The 23763-nt window shown below is 39.4% G+C and overlaps 1 protein-coding gene and 1 long non-coding RNA gene across 10 annotated transcripts in view; both read left to right on the plus strand.

Annotated features, from left to right (window-relative positions):
* The window catches only part of LOC145447280 (uncharacterized), a 39136-nt gene extending 15582 nt beyond the window's left edge, over window positions 1–23554 (plus strand). For 7 of the 9 annotated variants that reach the window (XM_080325698.1, XM_080325700.1, XM_080325703.1 and 4 more), the window contains 13 exons: window positions 240–657; window positions 1232–1318; window positions 15517–15694; window positions 15751–15842; window positions 15899–15933; window positions 15991–16185; window positions 16847–17083; window positions 17140–17241; window positions 19209–19481; window positions 21242–21421; window positions 22044–22202; window positions 22369–22506; window positions 23245–23554. In XM_080325698.1, coding sequence (XP_080181824.1) covers window positions 240–657; window positions 1232–1318; window positions 15517–15694; window positions 15751–15842; window positions 15899–15933; window positions 15991–16185; window positions 16847–17083; window positions 17140–17241; window positions 19209–19481; window positions 21242–21421; window positions 22044–22202; window positions 22369–22506; window positions 23245–23343 — 2193 coding nt within the window. In that variant the 3' untranslated portion in view covers window positions 23344–23554. The remainder of the gene's footprint in view (window positions 1–239; window positions 658–1231; window positions 1319–15516; window positions 15695–15750; window positions 15843–15898; window positions 15934–15990; window positions 16186–16846; window positions 17084–17139; window positions 17242–19208; window positions 19482–21241; window positions 21422–22043; window positions 22203–22368; window positions 22507–23244) is intronic. The other 2 variants (XM_080325699.1, XM_080325701.1) reach the window with 1 other exon arrangement.
* On the plus strand, window positions 5642–12659 carry LOC145447282 (uncharacterized). Its single transcript, XR_013917515.1, has 2 exons — window positions 5642–8920; window positions 12216–12659. It is a non-coding gene; the product is annotated as an uncharacterized LOC145447282 (long non-coding RNA).
* Window positions 23555–23763: the final 209 nt, after the last annotated feature.

The following is a 23763-nucleotide window of genomic DNA, read 5'->3' on the forward strand; positions in this document are numbered from 1 at the left end:
ATTCAAACGAAATGCAGGTTGCAAAAACAGTTTTAACTTTGTAAGCAATTTTGACATTTTTAGTCCTAATTTTGACTTTTTTTAAAAATAATCGCTCTACTGATCAGAGATGTGAGCAATGTAATACAATTATGAATACATTTTCTGTGTTGTTTTCATTTACGATGACTTAAAAAGGTTGCAATTACTGAGACTAGCTCTTAGTCCTAGGATAGCATTAGCAATGTTTATATTTTCAGCAGACCACGCCGATCTCCACTGATCCCAACGCTATGCAAATCACCCCCACACATTCCCAAACCCCAAAAACTGACATTTTGAAGCTTACAAAGCGCTCAAAACCCGCGATCCCGCCAAATAAACCGTCGCCAGCCGTCAGGAAAGCTCAAAGTGTGAAGATATCTCCGAAAAGCACGGTTTTTAACACTTTTCCTCCTGGATCTTCGAAAAGTAGCTCAAAGCAAGGAGACAAGGCGGAGAAACGACAGTCGATCGTTGACAGGAGACGAACAAACTTTGAGAACATTGCAAGCAGCCAATGCCAGGCGCTCGAACCAAAAGCGAGATGCCTGACCCCTTCGCACGCCAGGCCCACTTCCAGACCGACCAATGCCGCCTTTGTTGATGAAAGAAACAAATCTGGCGATCGATCGACAGGTGAGAAGTATTTGTGATTGTTGTCAGTATCTGGATCCAGATTGGATTTGGATTCGACTGGATCTGGATCCAAGCATACATGAAATCGATTCGCATTTGCACAATACATCATTCTATTCGAAATCCTTACAAAAATTTGCCGAAAACTTGAGAACCACTGTTCTACAAGGTCGTCTTAAGGCCCACTGCCATTTTGAGGTTTGCTACATTCTACTATACCCACAAATTAAGATATACATTGTAAACTGGCAAATCAGTTCGAACTTTTATGCATCATTCCACTCATTAATAGAGAAGCATCCGAATTTTGAGAAAGATGCGAAATTGGTGTTTACTTCCAAATGAAGATATACCTTCCAATATTACAAATTTCATTTCTTTAAGAACTGTAATGACTTGACTCATGACTAGACCAACTCGAGTCACAATTTTTTTGGTGACTTGACTTGACTCATTTTCTTGAATCGTCTTGTTCAATGACTCAAAACTATGTCAAAACTATGAAAGAAAGATTGTACCTTGTGATTTGGTTACAATTTTCCGATTCCCTATCTCAAAAATAATCTCTTTGTAGAGAAAGCGTCTGAAGAATGGGAGGACGCGTGGCTCTCGGACCGGACCGACGAAACCTCCCTGCCAAACTCAGTCAAAAAATATAAAGGTAAAACAAAAAGGGGGTTAGGAAGGATACACATTATATAGATATAGATAGATTTTATTCAAGTCAGTGCTGATATGTGAATAATGGCTTACTCACTAATCAGGTAATCACAAACAAATTTTGTTGCTTTATTCACAAATAAATGTGGAGTGAGGTTTTTGGCTAGGAGGTTTCGCATGGTCAAGAAAAACTGGTTGATTTTGATTGTTCTGTTTCTTTTGAAAGATACACAAATTTGCTATTTGTTGGATTGCAAATTGAATAATACATTGATATTGAAGTACACGCATTCGGACGTTCTTTCAAATTCTCAGCTACGATTATACCTGACGAGTGCGAGCCGAACATATGTCGATATCAATATATTATATTATTTATTAACAGTTAAACTGGTAAATACGCACATAATCCGGGGAGCAACCTGCCCCCTAAGGAAAATGGCGAGCTTAGAGTAAATTTTAAAAATTTCAGTAATGCAGTCAAATTGTTATTCCTATGCACTACAAGAAGAGGTCAGATTACAGAATTGCAGCAGATGAAGAATTGGAAAGGGTTGCAGAGCAGAGGTAAATAAAGATGATTGAGAATGAAGAATCGAAATTACAGAAATTACGCAGTGATTTACGCGCACAAGTGTAATTTTAGTCCAGTGCTGCATTCAAGGCCTTCCGACGAATATGCACAGTGCCCAATAACGTGATCTTTTGGATCATGTCGAATCGAACGTTACCCGGAATTATTATTATTTTTCACAGCAATGAACATATGATGATGATGATACGATTGTTTAGATTCAAAGTCCTTTCGAAATCTCTACTACTCGCTGACGATTACCCCTGACGAGTGTCAGCCGAAAATATTCGGGCTTATTTCATTATCATTATATTTTTCAATTGTGTATTAAAGTTCTCTATCCCCAAGAAGACTTTCAAGGAAAATATCCTTTCCAAACTATAAAATCGGTTTGAAATTTGATGAATGTTCATTACTCAAGTGGACAAGCTTCCAACTTCTGACTTGAGATAGAAAATTGATATCTGGTTTAGGAACTGCTTGGTTTTCTACAGTGAGCGGCTGAAATATTCATGAGGTTTTGGAGAGTATTGATTGAGTTTTGGCTTTGTCGGAGCGCACAACGTTTCATTTATACGAGATAGTTCATAGGCGAGGAGGCTAGTGACTTTTGATCACGAGGCAGTCAGTAATGAAGTGCTTCTACTTTCTCTTTGAGAACTCAAGTAGGTTTGGCCTACTTGCTCAATTAATGATTTTATAAGACTTCTGCGTGACAGTTTACAGTTTTCTAATCAAAACTGTGCCCAGAATACTGGCGATTTAGAGTTACTTGTAAATCGCAACTACTACTTGTACTTGAGAGAAATTTACATCGTTACTTCAACTTGTACATGAACTACTTCTACTGCGTCCAACTACTTTGACCAGCTCTACTTGGAATCCAGGGGTTCTTAAAATACCGGTATAATTTTGGGTCGCCGACAGCGCCACATCTTTTGATATGTAGGCTATGTAATATTTGTTGAATCTTTTGACACAAAAAATTTCTTTGCGCGATTTTCTGTGGATAGTTTGCAGATGTACGAGGTAACTGTGTCGGGTGTACTATAGCCAACAAGCCAGACACGTAAAAAGTCGTTACTAAGATGTGGTGTGATCATGATAATGTGCCTTTATATCACACAAATGGGATTGAATTCATGATAAGATTTGTCTGACATTGATTTGTCTGGAAAATACCGTTGGGGTACTTCAGTGTAGAAGTGTGCAGTGAGCATGTGCTGGAACAAGGTATCTCAAGGCCAACCCCTTCCACGCTGGGTCACATGAAGACATGAAGTTTTGGCGAAATGTGGTCGGACAAAAAGATCGGCGCCGATAAAACCTTGGTCAAAATTGACCGTCACAGGTTGGCCAAAACCATAGATTGTCTGGTCGTCGGAATGTTCGGCACCGAATGGTACCATCCTTGCAATTGGAGTGGAGAGTAGTACAAATGATACCCACAGAGAAAAACAATGCACCGCAATTTGAAATTGCATGCCTCAGACATGTTTCAGAAAGCTTTCGCGGCTGCGTACGACTGTTGTCTGCGCGTACTCGTGTTATATGCCCGTGCGTACAAACGCAGCGTACTAGTATTACAATGGCTTGGGTCTTGAGATGCCATTTGAACTCGGATTTTGGTCGTTGTCTAAATAGTTCGGAAACTATAAGAAATAGATGAAATTCCCAGTCTACCAGTCGCAGATTTATAGTTATCGGTTTTTTAAGCAAAAATAGGCCTGGGATAGATGATTTTTCACTTGTTCGGATATTGCTACTTCTACGTGTGATGTTATGGGGAAGAAATTTCGATCCAAGATGAAGAGCATTTGTCTCCCAGGTTAGTTGATTTTTGACAAGGTGTCGTCGCATGAATTTTGATTTAAATAAACGAGAGCTGAGGATTTTGGACAGATTTGTATCAGATGTGGGTATAAGATTGTTTGGGAGCTGCTTTTCTGATACTTTTTCGTAGACCATAGATGATCATGAATTTTGATTTTAAAAAACAGGATTTGATGATTTTGGCCGGATTTGTATCAGATGTGGATTTAAGATTGTTTTAAAGCAGAATTTGGACTTGGATATAAAATCAGCCATTTGATGTCTTTCATCACAATTTCTACTTTTTTGCCACAGTTTTTCACGCAAAACTACTTTTTTATCACTTTTGTAAAAGTAGAAAGTATTTTGGATCTGTTTATGTCCCTTTTATGAGCGAAATTGTCACGAACCAAGTAGATTTTTCTTATTTGAGCTTTCTTACTTGGTGTTGCTTCTTGACAGATTTTCATTATTTGGCTTTTGGGCAAAACTGGACTTGGCCTTGAACAACTAGAATATTTTCCCTTTTCCTAATTGCATTAGAATTAGAGTTACAGCTACAAAGTTTTTCCGAAATTAGATTAAAATTAGAATTATAGCTACACATTTTGTTTTTCAAATTAGATTAGAATTACTGAATTTGCGACAACTTGACATTGAATCAGGTTCTGTTGATGTCAAGTCAAAGTTCATTTTTCTGAGCACGAGAATGGTAAATGTCCGTACACCAAGCTTGGTTTGTGTTACACGATACAGGTCTCCTGTAGGCGCAGCAGAAATAAGATTATAATTACATTGAGGGCATAGAAACATTTCACAAGTTAGATTACATTACCGGCATTTTGCTCTAATAAGACGACTAGAATTATCTAGTTTTCCAGTCTCCTTGGATCTGAACATTACGGTTTTGTAATTGAAAATGCGAAGATATAAAGCCATCAGACCTGCGTTGTTGAAGGCACGCGTTTCCCACGATCGCCTTTGTTGACGAAACAATCGCTCGCGGGCCGCCAGTCTTTTGAAATGCCGCCGACTTTGTTTTGATATCAGCGTGATTAGCAGACACGTACAAAGCCCTAACAAGTGAACATTCCGGCTGTGATTTGAAATAAGATGTTTCTCGTGTTATGATTTGTTCCGCGCAGACTTTGACAACTAGGAAATTTTACGCTTTCTGAATTAAGAATGATAGCTACACGCACTGTTCGCATAAAACGCGCAACACCCCTACCTCAAAGTTGTATTGTATTTCGATGACAAACCATTCAAGAAATGCTGTATACTATGTCGTTGTGTAACACGCGCGTGTAGGGTTAAACAGCACAGTAATTCTTCAAACACAGTACTAATACTACGCCACGCAACATGGGCTCTAACGGTCTTTTTACTTGATAAGAGCACACCACAAAACAGCATAATTTGAAATCGAAACTCTCTTTTTGCCTGGCAGAAATCATTTATAGAAAAGGTAACTTGTAGCTAAATCCTCGAAGCAATGATTCGACAGCGGATGAAATTGAAGTTAATAACTGACGAGGCCGCGTTTGCTTCAACAGAAAAACGAATCAAACGATAGCCTCGGCGTCGCCAGCCTGTGTCCGAATTAACCGAAGTATTTTTCATGCATCTTCTGTTCCCAAGATAATTTTGATTTACTGGAGACTAATTAGAACGAAATACCGGAATTATAATTTGTGAAATGATTTTATGCTCTCATTTTGCTTCTAATCTCATTTCTGGTTTCCTGAAAATGCTGCAGTAGAACTGTAACGTGCGAAACAAACCAAGCTTGCTATACAGACACTTGCCATTCTCGTGCTCATAAGATTGAAGTCTGATTTGATATCAACGAGACTGATTCAAATGTCCAAGTTTTCGCGAATTAAGTAAGAAAACTATGTAGCTATAATTCTAATTTGAATCCAATGTGGAAATACTTGTGTAGCTATCGTCCTAATTCTACTGAAGTTTGAAGAAAAGAAAACTTGGTAGCTGTAATTATATTTTTAGTATCATTTGAAAAAAATGTAGCTATAATTCTTACTTTTGTCTAATTTGAAAGAAAGAAAACTGCAGCTGTAATTATAATTTGGAAAAATAACTTTGCATTGCAGCTATCATTATAGTTTTATCTAATTTGGAAATAAACTTTGTAGTTCTGTAATTCTAATTCTAATGTAATTTGAAAAAGCTGAACATTTTCTAGCGCCCAAGTCCGGTTCAGTAAGTGTTGACACTTTTGGCGACGCAAGTCGGCGGCTGTTGATTTGGTCCGCTAGATGCGTATACGATCGTATCGTGATCGCGTTGTTGTTATTTGCGAATCGTCTCGACGCCCGAGGCCGTCTGTCTTTAATTGTCGATCATCAACACGCGAAATATCGTTCAGGTTTCGAGCCATTGCGGTGATTATTACCTTCGCGCTTGCACGTCGAGCTCGCGATTTCACACGTAACGTTATGCATAGCCGAGAGTCGGTAAATGCGTGTAGAAGTCTATACGTTGTAAACAGAGTTTGGCGACTAGAATGTTATCAGCTTTTTCAAATTAGATTGCAGGCAGAGGTACTGAATTCGTCGCAAAAATTGGAACATCTTACGAAGTAGAAAGAAATAAACAGAAACCAAGGTCAGTTCGTATCATATCATAACAGAGCCCATTCTCATACGCGCGAGTACGGCAAATGTCTGTACCGCAAGCTTAGGCCGTTTCGAACTACACAGTTCACCTGCAGCATTTTCAGGGAAATCGGAAATTTGATTAGAATTAAAATGCGACCATAAATACATTTCACAAATAAGTTTATATTTAGACTTCGAGCAAAGAAACACTTCGAAAACTATACTAGAATTATCTTGTAGTCCAGGTCTGGTCTGTGCACCAAGCTTGGCCCGGTATAGTTATGTTGCATTTTCACGAAAACCAGGAAAAACATTATAATTACAGTGAGAGCATAGAAACACTTCATGAATGAGATTCCTGTAATTTCACTCTAATTAGTTTAATTAGAACACTAGAATTATCTAGTTGTCCAAGTCTATTTCGTAGTCACCAGTTACCTAGTCTGTGTGGGAGTCTACGCCGTAAAAGCGCCTCGTATTGTTGTAACCTCCATGGAAATAACTGGGATGCCATGATAGCGTTTCTGAAAGGAGTCTCGGAGGTTTTAAAATCCGATTGTGTTATGACGGGTCCTTTGTGTTATCCACGTCGGGAATATTGTCAGTTTTCAGCGAATCGGGCAAGTAGAAAGATGTAACTCGCATTTGAGGGAAAGATTTACCCTTGTAAATCAGGTTGTAGAAATATACGCACAATGACAGATAATTTTAGTTTATGTTGGTAATTTCATAATTTTAAAACACTATACAAGACTGCGATACAATGAAAAGATAGGAAGGTGTGGAAACGGCTTGGAGTAGGCTTTGAAATCGGACACCCACCTAACCTAGGCGATGTGAATAGAAGGCATGCAAACTGAATGAAAAGTAGAAGAGGATTACATATGAAAGACAAGCGGTAAAACGTGTGATACGTGTAGGCGGGCGGAGTCTATCTATCAGGTCGTGGCACTGTAATCACGGATGCTGACTCGTATTTACTCAATAGAAACTGCTTATTGATTTCGACCGTGGGATAGTCTTCCAAATACTGTTACTGTGGTCCAGCAACCTCGAGACTTCTTTATCGAAAGTTCACTTCAGTTTATAAATATTTGTTGTATCATTTCGCAACATTGCGATAATATCAAAATGTATGGATGGGAGTCTAATCTACTTGGAGTAGTGTTTCAATCAGACACGCATTTTGGCCTATGTAGTTTGACAACTATAAAATTTTCAACCTTCGACTTGAAATGATATCTAACCATTTTATTAATCACTGAATTCGCAAATAATCTGAAATTAAATTGAATTCCGGATTAGATTAGAATTGAAATTTACAGATTACAGTTAAAATGATAGCTGCAGTTTTTTTCAAATTAGACTCGAATTATCGCTTCGCACAATGCAGGCTACAGTTCTTTGTAGCATTTTCAGGAAACCAAAACTTACACTTGAATCCGAGCATAGAAACATTTCACAAATTAGACTCGATCTAAAATCAGTCGTGGCTAATTCAATCACAGATGTAATTATGTCCTAGAAAGCGTTTCCATGTAATCTTAATTGCTTGCCACTCGAGATAGTTTGTAGCGCGAGGCTTAATCGTTGAAAACAAGCATCGCGCGTCTGATGCGACGACCGTGACGACTGCGCGCTTTCGAATAGTTTAGGCTTTCTACTCGAAAAGTTGGAGTGTCCTTTGAGAGCGATTTGTAACAGACGAAGAATATCGACGCACAGCTATACTTGGAAAAGCGAAAGGCCTTTTTGAGCGGAACAGTTTATACAGAAGGTGCTGCCTTTTCAAGAATTATTTATCGCAAGAAACAGTGAGTTCGTGTTGGCAAGTATAATAGGGCTGAATCGAATATACATATTCATGATTCGAGGGTAGTAATGAGAGATGATTTTGCCAGGACTGAAATTACACGCTCTTTGCCGCTAAGAGTTCATTTATCAACAATTATAGTTTCGATGCTACTTTCCACTGTGGAAGGTTGTAAGTCTGGATAGGCCGTATCACAGCATACAAAACACGTCGATAGTGCAAAGCTACGCAAGTTAGTGGAAATGACATCTCTGCGAAGTCGTGAATCAACCCACAGAATTGTCGCAAAGTACAATGAAATATGTATGGTCGAAAACATACCAAATTGTGTTTAATGAGCTGTAAAACTGGGATTGTATTCTTTGTGGTCGCTTAAAGTATACAAATTTGAACTTTCCACATCATTCATACTGATATAATGAAGGATAATCGACTCGAATCTCCAGTTGATATTAACCAGCCCTACTAAATAACATACAAATTAGGCTATAAAATACCTGAATGACACGCTACACTCATTAAATACTCCCAGAGTATAGCGATGTTACTTTTGTCTGTAGATGGTCGTCTGTTGTAGATTCGAGTGAAATGAGTTTATAATTTAAAAGCTTGTTTGAAATCACGGTCGATAACTCCCTTGGATTTCGTGTTATCAGAACGCGTGATATATTACGTATTGTTATGTCATAACAACCGGCTGCTACCTGGGATTTATGGGCTTTATCTACGAGAGGTGATTTCTGGTTCGAGAACGTTGCTTTGTCGGAGATTTGCGGCTGAAAAGTGAGTCGTATTTTGTAAAGTTGTCGTGATTCTTGATCCTTGACAAAGAGCGAACCGATATTTCATCGTAAATTACCTAAATTACGTACGTTCTAGTCATATCGTGTTCATAAACAGGCCGTTAGCTCGTGAATCAAACTTGTTTTGATATTCAGCGTTACTTCAGTTATATATACGTTTGAATAGTATACTCGTATTGAAAAATGAACTCGAATATTTCCAATTGTAGTCTTCAGCATCTAGTAGTGAATTGAAAAAAACTTCGTATATCAACAATTGTATCACTGTTTTTATATATTATTAGTATATACTCAAGTTCTGTACCTGCAAGAGTCTCTACATTTGTGTGGTATGAATCTAAAAACGCAAATTTTGCTTTTGGTTACGAATGTTACGATACAGATAATAATTGACCGCACTAAGCATTCAGTCGCGCACAAACACATTGACTCAAACAACAGTTCTGACTCACATTTGTTTTACCAGTGTGACATAATTTTGCAGAGTATTACACGTTTCCTTAACTTTTAGATTTCATTAATTTGAATAATATATAGAATATATTTTTGAAAATTCAAATTCTACTGGCTACCCCCATGAAATTGTTTGGATACCGTATCTGAAAAAACGCTGCACGCCAATTTTGGCACTGTTTCAACCAGTAGAAGCGAATTTATTGGAGTACAGAATTTTACATTTTGAAAATATAGCATTTACAAATTATTTATTCAAATTTATTTAAATCTTATCTTTTGAACATTATTTTACTCCCTTGCAAATCATCACTTCTACTTGTACGCAGATATTTACGACGATACTCGTAATATAATTTTCGGAACACTCATGTTCGAGCAGACGAGCACAACGTTTTGTTGAAAATGTGTTTTGCCTGATTCGCAAGATGGCGCAAAGTATCGCTTTTCGTGGACGGAATTTCGTTTTCTAGGAAATTAAAAATCTCTAAAAAGTGAATGAAATATGATCCGCACGATATGACCGATTGCTCACGACGCGTGCCCGTCAACCCGCCCCAAATCAACAAATGTAATCGGAGCCAAACGATCGTGTTTCAACCTCTCTCATTCAACCGCAAAGTATCATTCTGTTGACATTCCGACCCAATGATTGTCGTAACACGATGCTTTTGCAAATTGCAGCCAATCCAAGTCCGGCACTTTGCTATATTCTGTCTATTTGCAATTATCACACGGTATGGATTTAAAATCGACACTTCGTCTTTTTGAAATGACGTTTCATCTCCAATATTTATTGCGCTGGTTCTTGACCAGTAATCCGTCGTTGAGCCAGCCCCTGGAGCTCAAGACACACTCGCCTCCTACATATGACTCGCGACCGTTACGCCCGTCCTGGCCATCGTTAGTTGCAGTCAATTAGACAGTAGTCAAGTGATAGTTGTCGTGGTGCGACGCGTGCACTTGCAGTGGCGTACGCGGGGGAGTTTGGGATTTGAAATCGAAGTCAATTTCAAATGCCAATTCTATCTCCAATATTTGGAAATCTCATTTGTAATCAAGCAATTGGTGTCGCGCTTGCGTTTCAAACGACCAATAAGATTACACTTTCAAAGGTTTGCAAAAGATTTGCAATGTTATTGTGTTTTCGTTTTGTGTGAAAATCATATTTTAATGGTTCTGTACTGTTAACACTCTGTTAATGCGCTGTTCATTTTGCGCTCTAATAATACATGGTAATGTATTAGATGTGTATTGCGGTTAACTTCGCTCAAGGATCGCAAACTAACTGTATAGTTCTTCATAACCTCGCATTCTCCAATGCCGGGCAACGGATACTATTATAGGACCGGTATTCAGGTTCTAGATATGATGCGACATTATTTCGAGCTGGGTTCCTTCTAGCGTCTTATATCGTTACTTTAACGTAAACTCGAACACAAATTTACGATGCTGCTACTTCTACTTCGACGGCCTCCGCAATCAGACACATTGTTTGCTCTGTGTCAATTTTACGCGCAATCCATGTAACGACTCGCGGGCTGCTTGTTGTTACGAAACGGCAGCTTAACCCCAGCTGTCTCGATTCTTGTATTTCATCAAGTGTATCGAATCGTGAAGATTCCGTGACTCACTTTTCTGTGCAAATACTGACAGCCTAGTAATGTAGCATCGCGCGGTAGATGTCCCGAACTCGGATTTGTTGCGGAATTGGAAAGCTAGAATATTGTCAGAATAGAATTATAAGTAGACAGTTTTTACCAAAATAGAATTCGCAAAAACTTGAAAATTCAATTCAATTCAGAAAACATAAATATCAAAGCATTAGAGTTGATCCTCATAAGCACGAGAATGGCAAATGTCTGAAGTGTACACCGGGCTTGGCTCGTGTCGCGCGATAGCATTTTTAGGAGAACCAGAAAGCAGAATTGAAATCGGACAACTAGAAAACTGTCAGATTAGATTGCATGATTGCATAGAAACATTTCACAAATTATATTGCCGGCATTTCACTTGAATATGTCTAATGAAACGCTCCAGTCTGATTTGTTGTCAAAAGCGTACCGCGCTGTGTAGTTTGTCATTTCTCGTCAAGTGCCTTCAGCGAGAGAAGCTTGTTTCGTTTGCGAACCCCTTCTCCCACCGCCATTGTAGTATCATTCAACGTTGAAGTGTAGTTTATGATTCACGGCCTACGCGTCTTTTGTGCGCGAGGCGGAAAGCTAAAGTGAAGGGTTTCCTTGTGATATCCAGCTGTGTATTCCGCTCGTAGCGAAGTCAGGAATTGTGAGCTTCGTTATTGTTCATTCGTATATTGAAGTTCTGTGCCTCTGAGATTCTCGTAGATGTCAGTTTCATTCGAATGAAATACTTGCATTTCTCTCTGTGGAATGTCGCTTTGTGATTGTTCAATGACAATGACAGCGCTGTATCAATTATGGTAACAATGACAGGCGTTACGAGGTCGCCTGCTGATTGACTGAGTCGACTCTGTGGATTCGAATTTATGATCGCGATATGAATTGAGTTGTGAGACTAGATTTATAGTTCCAACGGTTACTCAGTTGAAGAGAAGGTACAGAACTTCATATACCATTGAATAGTCCGTTCATATTGGAATATATTCAGTTTAGCATGCGTGTTGTGAAAGTTGATTTCGTGGTGTCTTGGTTGGTCAATGGTAACTGGTCATGGTCAGTCATTATATTGAGATTATTGATCATACCAAAACACCACAAGATTGCGCTATAATGGAAAAACTACCTCGGACTTCTCTAGCGAAAGTTTAGTTCCGCCTGTTGACATTTATTGTCGCATTTTAGGACACCACAAGATTGCGTACAATGAAAAGATTTAGCACTCGAAATGATTTTGAGTGTCTTTGAAATCAGACAGCAACTTTAAGCTAGAAGCAGACTTGTGCATATTAGAGGCACATATCCTGGGTTCAGGTTAGTTTTGAGTAGGATAGCGTTTTTCCGAAGTGTCGCTTGTTCAAATGCCGTTTCTGTGTCGTGGTTGGTTTTTTTCGTAAGATATAATGATATCTGCTCAAGTATCTTTAGTTGTTTTCATCACCTCACATTTTTCAATGCCGGGCAACCGGTATTCGTCTATTATTATCGTACTGTAGTGGATGCGATATTGGAATGGGGGCGACATTATTTCAGGTTCCTAGCGTCACAATCCATTTACAACGATCCTATCGACACGGGTCACCAACCCGAAATTGATACGCGAGAGCGCCGCAGCTGCACCGTCGTCAATCTACACTACAGCCTCTTTCGACTGATGAGTCGAGTTTAATATTTGCAGCCTTTCAAAAACGGCATAGGATTATTTACTAAAAGCTCACGATGAAGTATTGCTAATTTATTCACTAAATGCGTAGTGAGTTGTTCAAAGACTTCAAATCAAATATTAGCAACAATTATCAAAAAGCAAAAAAACTACAGATTTGAATGCTATATCGATAGCGAAATAAGCCCGAATATTTTCGGGCGACACTCGACAAGGATAATCGTCAACGACTAAAATTAACCAAATGAAGTTGTTATTTCGTGTTGTTCTGAAGTTCGGTATCCAAATGAGTGTTAATATCGCTCAGCGTAACGTGAAATACTATGACACTATGAGGCAATAATAGATCTGCTTGAGAAGGTCGAATTTATCGTGAAAAGCGAATGTTGTTGGGTTGAAAAGTTAAATGAGGCGCTAATTGATTGCAGCCTCAGGCGCGTTGATTCTTCAGCCAGCTATGACGCCATTACGCTTTGTGCTGCGAGCCTGATTTCTTTACGACCTCTCGAAACAAAGATGCAACTGCTTGTCGTTACGATAATTCTCGTAAACCGGATTACACCACAGTAGACACAGCTAGCACCTGCCACGTAGCAGATGTGCGCAATCTTTTTAATGCAATCGTTTTCAAAGCCCAGGACGTTCAATACACTGTGAGAGTATTAAAACAAGATAGACTCTTTAGTTGACACCCCTGTTATATAACAAGACGCCTTCACGAGTCGATAATAGTTGGTGCTGCTTTGAAAGCCCGGTCGGTTGAATGCATTGTAATAAATAGAGATGGTATTGCGTCACCATATCGTGATGACCCAAAAAACTGTCACTCATTCCACAGTCATAAAAAAGCGAAGATATTTGAAACTTTCGGAACCGATAGTCTGAAAACAACCCTATCTCGTATCCTGCAATTGATACGTAGCGAATGGTTTGATAATTTCCGCCTAATTGAGCCTAAAATAACAATCGGTTTCCTTGTCATCGAATGGTCGGTGATTTTTGTAAATTCTCGACGATTGGCAGCGATGTTGAAATGTACGGCGTCTCGATTAGTTACGCGGTTGAGTTCGGATCATTGCATAGCGATTCCAATTGCCATCGTGATTGTGGTAGTTGTGTTCAGGTTATTGTTAATAATTCTATTCGTTCCTCCATATTCACGCATATGTAGTTAATCATAACGTTATGAGTTAGTTTTGCGATATGGACACCACCAGCTGCTTCCCGGACTTGCCAATTTGCGTCTCGGGCAGAAGACATCGCGGTAAGGATTGGCCAAGGTTCGCCGTCAAATCGTCTGTGTAAATTAAGTTAGAACTGGAACCCGCTCGGCAATCAGAAATTTTGCGCACCGAGAGCAACCCGACCTTGCCGTGTGTACAAAGTGTGCGGTAACCGGTTAATTCGGCATTAGAATTGTTAAAACTATTATGAATGCTTTGCCGTATGCACCAATATTGACTAACGTGTGCCCATATGACTGTTTGAGTGAATTGTGATAAACGGTAGTGGTTTTGAAGTTATTCCGGTTCGCTATGTCAAAAAGGTTGAGAGCCGCTGATATACGGGGCTCGGTATGTAGAATATTCGTGGTTAGGGGCACAGGTTTGACCAGCAACGTAGGAAGGATGTGTACAAGGAAGTGTAAATTTTGCGGTACTACAGGTTCTGCGCAGTTCAGAAAGTTCAGTAATTTCCGAGACAAAAGTAGGCTTAGAAGACTTACTCAGTAGCCTATCGTACTTGTACGTACGTACTTTAGTAGGCACAATGTCTTGGTTGGGATTATTGTTGTGTGTTAGGTTAGGGGTAGGTTAAGATTTGGTTCACCCATTTGAAGTGCCTCATCCAACATGTCGAGTTCACCCGAGACAGTAGCTGTAAAACCTCTACCTACTTGGTACTGAGTATGCAGTAATCAGCAGGCTGAGGGTTATGGTTGGGTGCTAGGGTCGGCGAATTGAAGTTCCGAATTGACCTGGTAGTCTTCCCAAGCGCTGGGTTTCCGCAGTATTTCTAGACTCATCTCCGTCAAAACCTTTTCGGATTGGTCACAAGAGCACTTTAATCGATCGCGAACCACGGTCCGATCGTTCGCGTATTTTCAATCAACGGAAATCGATCAACGGCTTGAGATGTTAGATCTGAGGATCATCGGAAATTCTCTAAACCCTAGGCTTGACCGAGTTTCAGTCGCGCACACCATTCGGCGCGTGATGACGTAGTACGGTCATGATTAATTCATGACAGCGCTGGAAGCAGCCTTATTGAGGTTTGCGTTTTAATTTCAGTCTCGTTCCCAACGGACGTAATCTCGAACATCGATATTTGGGATTGACTCGAACGTACGCTCGCCCATGATCGCAGGCTCCCACAAAACCCCCCGCGTTTCGGACGCGTGTTGAATTATTGATGCGGTTTAAAATCGGGCCTCCTTTAGCGACTTATCGTTTCGAGATTTTGCGAGCGCAGCCTAGATGAGTTGTGAGCCTGTGGCACAATCGAAGAACGTTCGACCCGTACATTTTGTGTTGACTTTCGTCGGGCGCTACCCTCGGCAGCCAACGTTTGAAAATGTCTTTGCGCCAATGTTAGCAAGAAGCATTAAAGCGTTCTGTTGCGCTTCACGCAGGTTCGCGGCGCGTTTGTCAACGAGGTTTGTTCGCCCGTTCGCTGACCTGGTCAATGCTTGGCTGGAGAGTGGCCGGCTCCTTTGATAACTTATCGTGGGCAGAACGTGCAGCCAACCGTAGCCAGCGAGAGTAGCTTTCCGAAAACGTACTTTGGTTTTAGAACCTGACGTCACAATGCTCCATCTCCCAGGTCTAATCCGCGGCTCGAGCCTCTCGTATCGTTCGCGCGTGTGCGGCGCACGTGACCGCGCTTCTGATTCGTCCGGCTGCGAACCCGCCTACAAACGCGTCGACCAATCGCCGCCGCATCTCGAGATGGAGCTCGAGAAAAGGTTCTCCAGCTACGACAACCAGATCTCTTACGCCAGGTGTGTGACGTCACCATCGTGCTAAGGACGCTTCTGACTTATTCTCCAAATCTCAGATCTCCGGAACTGTCGAGTCCGATGTCCGACGGGCTGCCGGATTTCCCTGCCATTGTCGACACTGTGACGTCACTCAGGAACAATGCCGCGGGTAGGTGCCTGACAGACAGAGATATTTGATTGTGTCGCGAACACCTTTGTTTTCAGAAAGCGAACGAGAAACGGACGACGATTGGACGAAGGTAGCGACCACGCCCCCGACGCTGTGACCCACATGTTGTTAGAGGCTCTTGTTGCAGATCGCCAACAGCGTGAAATGTCTCGGTCGTGAAAACGAGAACGTGGAATATCGGAAGGAGTTCGAGAAGACTTTGCTCTACATCATGACGGGGAAGAACCTGCCGAAAGATGTCGAGACCTGGCTATCGGATATCAACCTGCCTCAGTACAGACAAGTGCTCGCTGGGAACGGATTTGACCACGTCAACTTTCTTGTGAGTGCCTTTAGGGGACGGTCATTGTGATCATGATTGCAATATAGGATGCGTGCCGTATCTGATGAAGATATTTTGCCACCCTGGTGTTCCTTTCTGTTTCTACACGGTATTGGAACCTCAAAAACGTGGCAGCGAGGTTGCTGATAGTAGCGAGTTCCTTTTTCCTGGGAATGGTGGAGTTTCTGCTCAGATCTGGTCAACTTTTGCGACACACTCATCACAATAACACGATTATGACCCATTATTCAATTACTGCAATGGTCATGATTACAATATAATGCTGTGGGATGACATAGCATAGAATATATGGCATTTAATCAGAATATATTTCACGCCCATTTGCCACCCTACTGTGCCTTTTGCTTTCGATACTGTATTAAATCCCAAAACATGTTGTTCGAGGTTGCTACTATTTGGGATTTTTTTCAATACGCTGGAGTTTGTGCTCAAATCTACTATTTTTTTGAAGTGGCATTGATCCTTTGATCATGATTTATAGTAGTAGCTTATTTCCAAACACAGCCATGACAATATTAAAATGAAATTGTATCGACGATCATTTTAGTTTCGGCACTGTGTGTTCTCTGTTTGGTGCTTGATATTGCATCTCTTTATACGCGTGAAGATATTTCAACGCAAGAAATATTTCCATCGCCAGGCCCCTGACATCTTAGAAGAGGAGGACCTGATAGCGATGAACGTCCAGAACGCGAGCCACAGACGACGCTTGCTCGAGTCTCTCGAATTCCTGCCAAAGATATCAGAAGATCGACCGCAATCGCTACAAGACTGGCTTCGGTCGATATCGTTGCAACAATACAAACGGCTTTTCGTCAAATACGGGTTCAACTCGGTGGAAAAAGTTCGGAAAATCACCGAATCTGAGCTCGAAGCTGTGAGAATTCTGTTTCTTTTGGGTGATTCTCACGTTTTAAAGCTGACATTTTTCAGATCATTCCCTTGCTTGGACACAGGAAACGAATACAAGCTTCCCTCGGTTGTGTTCGAATTCACAAATCCACAAATATTTCTACAAACGGAGTTGCAGTCAAGGTGCGAGAATGGGCTTTCAAGATTTTTCATATTTTAAAAATCAAATCCTGTATTTTCACCAAACTACCTAATTCTGGTTTTCTAATTAGACTAATTGAAGTCAAATGCCGGTAATCTGTAATCTGTTTTTAGGATCTCATTTCTGGTTTTTCTGAAAAACCTACTTAAGAACTGTACAGACATTCGCCATTCTCGTGATTTGATGCAAAGTTCAAATTCTGATTCAGAAAAAAAGTGTACTTAAATCCTAATTCTAGTCTAATATGGAAAACCCTACAATTTCTAGTTGTCCATGTCTGAGATAGAACCCTAATATTATTAAGTGGAATATTTTCGGGGAAGATGAATTGAAATCAATAATTTTCTTCGCGCTGCGCACCATTTCACGTCAATACTCTTTTTGATTTGGATAAGAAATTGTGCTTAAAATGGATTAGGGAGTCTACAATATCAATGCGAGTGAGTCCAGACATAATATTGTATCAAATTAAATTAATGAATTAATATTGTTCCCCTGAAATCCAGTAATGACTGAAATTTTAACTCCAGTTTCATACTTATTGCAATGGCTCAAATTTGTTTCAAAAGCCTCGTGATAATCGAAAAGTGTCGCAAATTTTCCACTCGAATCCACAAATTCTCAAATCCTTATATGAGGCTGATTGAATATGTAGCTCATTTCCAGTCCTGCGTTTAACCGATGACGCAATTTCCTGGCAGCCAGCACAGGATGCTGCTGTCAGGCCATAGACAAGACTATGGTTTCTAGCGCGGGCTGGAAGGAGCCTTGTATATCAAGTTTTGTAAAATAGTCGCCATCAATAGTTAATAATCTGGTTTCTTGTTCAGTGGGAGCTCAAGTAGAGTTGGCAGAAAGACATTTGTTTCATATATCTGTTTACTGTGACGCTTTAAGCCTAACTTAGCTAGCAAAAGGAGTTTTGTAACAAAATGGCCATCAATAAGATTAGAGGTTTTAAATGAGGTAACTATTTGTGAGATATGTTTATGAAGCCGCCAGTTTTATAGATATGAAGCTATGTAAATAACGAATGTCAATAGTATAACTGGCAATGTGGTTTTCCATACCACGAGTTTGGTCGACCTATTTATAAGTCAAATGACGGATTTGAAGAATATAGTATTTGCAATGGAAAATTCTTCGATTAATTAATTGTGATCTCCCCACCGTAAATGCAAGGATTTAAAATCCTTAATTTTGAACATCAACAACTTAGCTTCTACGCATTGAAATTGCGGAAAATTGATTGCATGGTTTTTACAGACAACCCAACAATTTCATGGGGTCGCTAGTGAAATTAGAAATTATCTTATGTTTATTTTCATTTTTTCTTCTATAGCAACGCTTCTGTAGGTTGGAATTGGGCGCAAATTGGTGTGCAGTTTTCTTAAGGCAACCTACCCATTTTATCAAGTAGCCAGTCAAATTTGAAAAAAAAAATTGAACAGCCATATTGTGCAATGTTGAGTAGTACAAGTAGTTATCGTAGAAGTAACTATGCATATTTATACTCGCGTAGAAGTAGCAATTTCAGAGTAAGTTTTCCAGGCCTGGGTTTTGCAAATCAAACAAGTTCGGTCAACCTAATTCCAAGTTGTCAAAATTTCAAAACTATGCTTTATCCTTCGTAATCAAGTAATCTGAGATGGGAAGGGTGTACATCAGTACATGTACAAGTAGTTGTTGTTGCTCAAGTAGAAGTGACGGCCTATGTTTCTACTCAAGTGAGACATTTATTTTCACAGTAAAGAAATACTAACGCCATGCCCAGTAAAATTTAAAATTTTGCGATTTTTACATATTTTGCTGGTGAGATAAGGCCATGATGCGAGAACAGAAGTACCAGTTCATATTTCCAACAAAAATATGTATTGAAAATTTTGATGTTTTTTTAATTTTCTAGGTGCTAGTCCCCTGAAATCAAATTTGCTCTTGGATATTTCAGCATAAACCCAGCCCTCCCTTGCCACGCAGTCCTCTCCTGGACACCGTCAACTTCTTCAAAGACTACTCCCAGAGCTTGCTCGGTCCAAAATCCAACGCTCTGTACGGGACCTCGAGTTCGAGCGGCAGCGACAGGACAAACTCGAGCATCTCGGACCAAGTCGTGCCGCAAACCAGCTCCACAGAGCACGGACGCCAGACGAGCGGCGAAGACTCGCTGAGTTTCGCAATTTGTGAATTGACGGAGATTTCGGATTCCTTACAGCGCGGAATGGTGAGGATTTTGGGATTGATTTATCAGGCTCTGACAACTAGATGCTTCTGGTGGTTTAATTAGAACGGAATGATGGTGATCTAATTCTAATCTAATTCGTGAAATATTTCTATGCTCAAATTTTAATTCTAATCCAATTTCTGGTTTCCCTGAAAATGCTACAGGAGAACTGTACAGGAGAAGTAGGCGAAAATTGTTTCCGTTCTTTTAGACAACTTGAAAAAAATATTTCTTTTAATAATATCTAATATTTCAATTGGCTCTACGTCGGTTATGCCGATTTGAATCGGGCCAAATTTATGGTGCTGCGTTTTATATTACGCATCCCAACAATCCAATCAGTGAATCCCCAGAATCTTAAAAAAGTTATTTTAAAGACCCCTAGCCTACAGACATTTGCCATTGTAAGAATCCACTCTGATTTTATAAAAAGTGAACTTGATCAAATTTCCAAGTTTTCACGCATTCAGTAATTCTATTCTAATGGGGCTGTTCCACTTCATTTTGAACACGCGGTGGCGACAACGGTAACTCGATCTGTTTTGTTGCTATATGCTTTACTATGGGAATGGACTAAACATGGACCCAATTTCGTCTCTTGGCGTGCAACGAGGATTGTGAAAGTATCCATATCAATATAAATCATCCATATGCATATCAAATAACTGTTAGCCGACGAAAATGAAGTTATTTCTCGGCGTTTTGTCCTCGTGATGGACATTGACACCAAGGCAGGTGGCAGCTTACCGGTACATTGCTGTTAATTTTCCACCAGTTGTATGATATGGCGAGTGTTATATGCCTCATAATAGGTCATAATATATCTAGAAAGTGTTTGTGTTGAATCCAGTCCAACCTGGTGTAGTATTGGCCGCTAAATGGAGAAAATAATGATGATAGAACCATTGCAGTTGGTGATAAGGATAGAATCATCAATTCCGCACTTCCATCACGAGGACAAGACGCCAAGAAATAGCATAATTTTCGTCGGCCAACAACTATTTGATATCCATATGAATGATTTAAGTTGATATAGATACTTTCACCATCCTCCATGTCGGTCCACGTCAAGAGACGAAATTAGTACCATGTCTAGTCCAGTCCCATAGTAAAGTATATAGCAACAAAATAGATTTGGGTCGAGTTACCTTTGTCGCGACCGCGTGTTCAAAATGAAGTGGAGCAGCCCCATTTGGGAAAAAATGTATCTGAGTATTTTCAAGAGTTTGTAAAGTAGAAATTGTAGTGTGATTGGTCAATTTTTCAACTAGCAATTTCAATCAACTGCTTAAATTATGCTACATCACGGCCGAATGTACTTTTTCAACTTGAGTAGTTTTTTACGATTTTGTAACGTAACGCGTATATATTTGAAGACAGCACGTATTTGTGTGAGCATTAGTGGTTTTACCTCCTGCAGTTTCAAAATCTTCCAAAGCAGTGACCCAATCAACTTTCGGAGCCACTTGCTAGTATTGGAATATTTTAGAAGTGTTTACTCGCGTTAAATTTCAAATAGCCAACGTCGACTACCAATGCTGTGTTGACAGAGTAGAGCAAGTTCGAGTCCCAGGAGCTCGTCGAGCGTCGTACTTATCCGAGAGCGGAGAAGACGGCACATATTAGTGTTTTTAAATCCTGCAATTTCAAAACCTTTGATTTTAAATTTGAAGTAGTATTGGCATAATTTTGAATTATCTACCCCCACTAAATTGCAAGTAGCCAACGTCGGTTACCAATGCTGTATGCTTCATTCGCAGAGTACCGAAGAGCAAGTTCGAGTCCCAGGAGCTCGTCGAGCGTCGTACTTATCCGAGAGCGGAGAATTGGTTTTACGACCTCCGAACGAGACGGTGGAGGAGGAAGGCGTGAACGTCGTCAAGAATTGGTGCCACGAACATCAGACGCTCATCAGGAGCTGCTGCAACTACCAGGCTTATGTACGGGGATTGATTATTATTTATTATTAATATTAGGAGATACAGCTCCAAACCCATGGTTTTTGTATTTTTTAGATATTTCGCCTCTCTTCTGGTTGAAATTGGACCATCATCAGTTTCATTAGATTTTGTTATTTATATTGATTATTTTTCATGATACCAAAATTTTAATCTGCATCACATTAATTATCACTTTATTTACTTGAAATTTATTTAAAAAATTTTCATCAATTAAATATAGATATATTTACTACTGTATTTTATATCAGAATCCTGAGATTTTATTATTTCAATTTTTTACCATTTTCTTTTGATTAAATTCCATTATTAATTATTATTTATGTTTTGAAATACAGCTCAAAATCCTTAATTTATTTTCTATTTTATTTCCTGAGCCAATTATTTTGGGAACCATTTTCTATTTCGAATCCATCCGAGTCCATATTGACTAAAATTTGAGTGCTAGAAAAAGTTTGACTGGAACCAAATTCAGTTCCGGGTTTCACATTTTATTCCCAAATTTTAGTCCCTATATCGGCTGAAATTTGAATTAAAATACTGGGATTGTTTTCTTTTGACAGCCAGGTTTTTTTAAATTTCTATCTTACTATTTTATTTTCAGTATCTTGGTTCGATGTTGGTCCGAGATGTGAAAGGGGTCGAGTCCACGGTGGAAGCTTGCTCCAAAATGAAGAAATCCACGGATTCCATGAAGAAAATACCGACCGTCACTCTTTCCATCAGCTACAAGGGAGTCAAGTTCATCGATTCCAAGTCCAAGGTAACTGCTTCTACTTTACAAAATGCAAAAGTTTGTAGCTTTGGCTCGAAAAAGTAGAAGTGTCTGTAAAAAATATATTTTCATTTGCTGACCAGTGTTATGAATTAATAACTATGAAATGTAATTATGTGGGTCATTCTCAATTCACTCTCCATTTCTGTTGCAGCACGAGATAGCCGAGCACGAGATACACAACATCTCGTTTGCTTCTCAAGACGCAGAAGACTTGGACACTCTGGCCTACATCACCAGGGACGCGCGGACAGACCACCATTATTGCCACGTGTTCCGGGTCGTCACTCTGGTCAGTGCCAGCGCTTTTTTGTTGCAAAAGTAGCAGAGAAAGTTGAAAATGAATTTGCTTTTATTCTATGAATTTTCGTAATTTTTGAAAATTTTATCAAATTTTATATTAGCATTTTTTCTAACTTTTCGCAGTTTTGGAATTTTGTTAAATTCTTCGGTGAGTGCTAGAGTTTTTGTTGCAAAGTAGCAAAAAATTTCGAATTTCATGCCAGACGAAATCAAATCAACATTCTGATCTAATGGAATTACATCTGGTTTTCCGTATTTTTGTGAATTCATTGATATGTTCAGATTTTTTCAAAATTTTCATAGTTTCTTAATTTGAAACACGTGTTTTGGGTCGTCACTCCTCTGGTCAGTGACGGCGCATTTTTGTGTGAAACCCGCAACAAAATCGTAAATCACCATAAAAATCAAATCATGATTTCGAATTGATCAATTTTCCAATATTTTAGAATTCATCAAGTTTTTGTAAGTTTTGTTTAATTTTATTTTAAACAAAATGGAATTTTCCATATTGTCAGAATATATTCAAATTCTATTTTTCAATTTTTGAAATATTTAGGAATTTTTGATTTTTTTTTTCAATATTTCCAAAATATATAAATTTTTCACATCGTATGTTTGTATTCAAGATTATGTAGTTTATGCAAAATTTTAGAATAATTTTGAGTTCTCGAATTTTTCCAGTTTTTTCGAAATTTCCGAATTTTTCAAATGCAAAACTGACTTTCAGGACGTGGCGTACGAAATCATTCTGACTCTGGGGCAGGCGTTTGAGATCGCGTACCAACTGATTTTGAAAGAAAAAGCTTTGAAAGAAACGGATTCGTGACGCAAAGACGGTTCTGGTTCTGGGAAACGAAGCAGTTTTCATCGATTATCAGTTCGAGTCGCACTTATCGGGCATTGGAGGCGCTATGACAGGGTTTTCGCGCAGTTTTTTATTGACCTTTTATCGAATAAAGCGTATAACTTGTCCTTCTCTATTTCAATCATCTTTATTATATCACTTGTTTGACGACAATAAAGTAAAAGCTACATTCGTTTGTCTGCGTGGTCAGGTTCAGAGATGCGGGGGAAAATGGAGTTAGGAAAATACAGCATCGGAACTAGTACGCGAGTCTGAACTGATTTAATTCTTGTGATTGAACTAGGGTAGCGTGATATGATTTTTCCAGTATTATAGCTGTATGCTTCCTGCCACTATGAGGTAATTTATCAACGAGAATTAGCCAATAGTTTTGCTATTATT

This window comes from Botryllus schlosseri, chromosome 9, assembly GCF_051294905.1.
Source record: "Botryllus schlosseri isolate E-star chromosome 9, Bs_hap1, whole genome shotgun sequence".
NCBI lineage: Eukaryota > Metazoa > Chordata > Ascidiacea > Stolidobranchia > Styelidae > Botryllus > Botryllus schlosseri.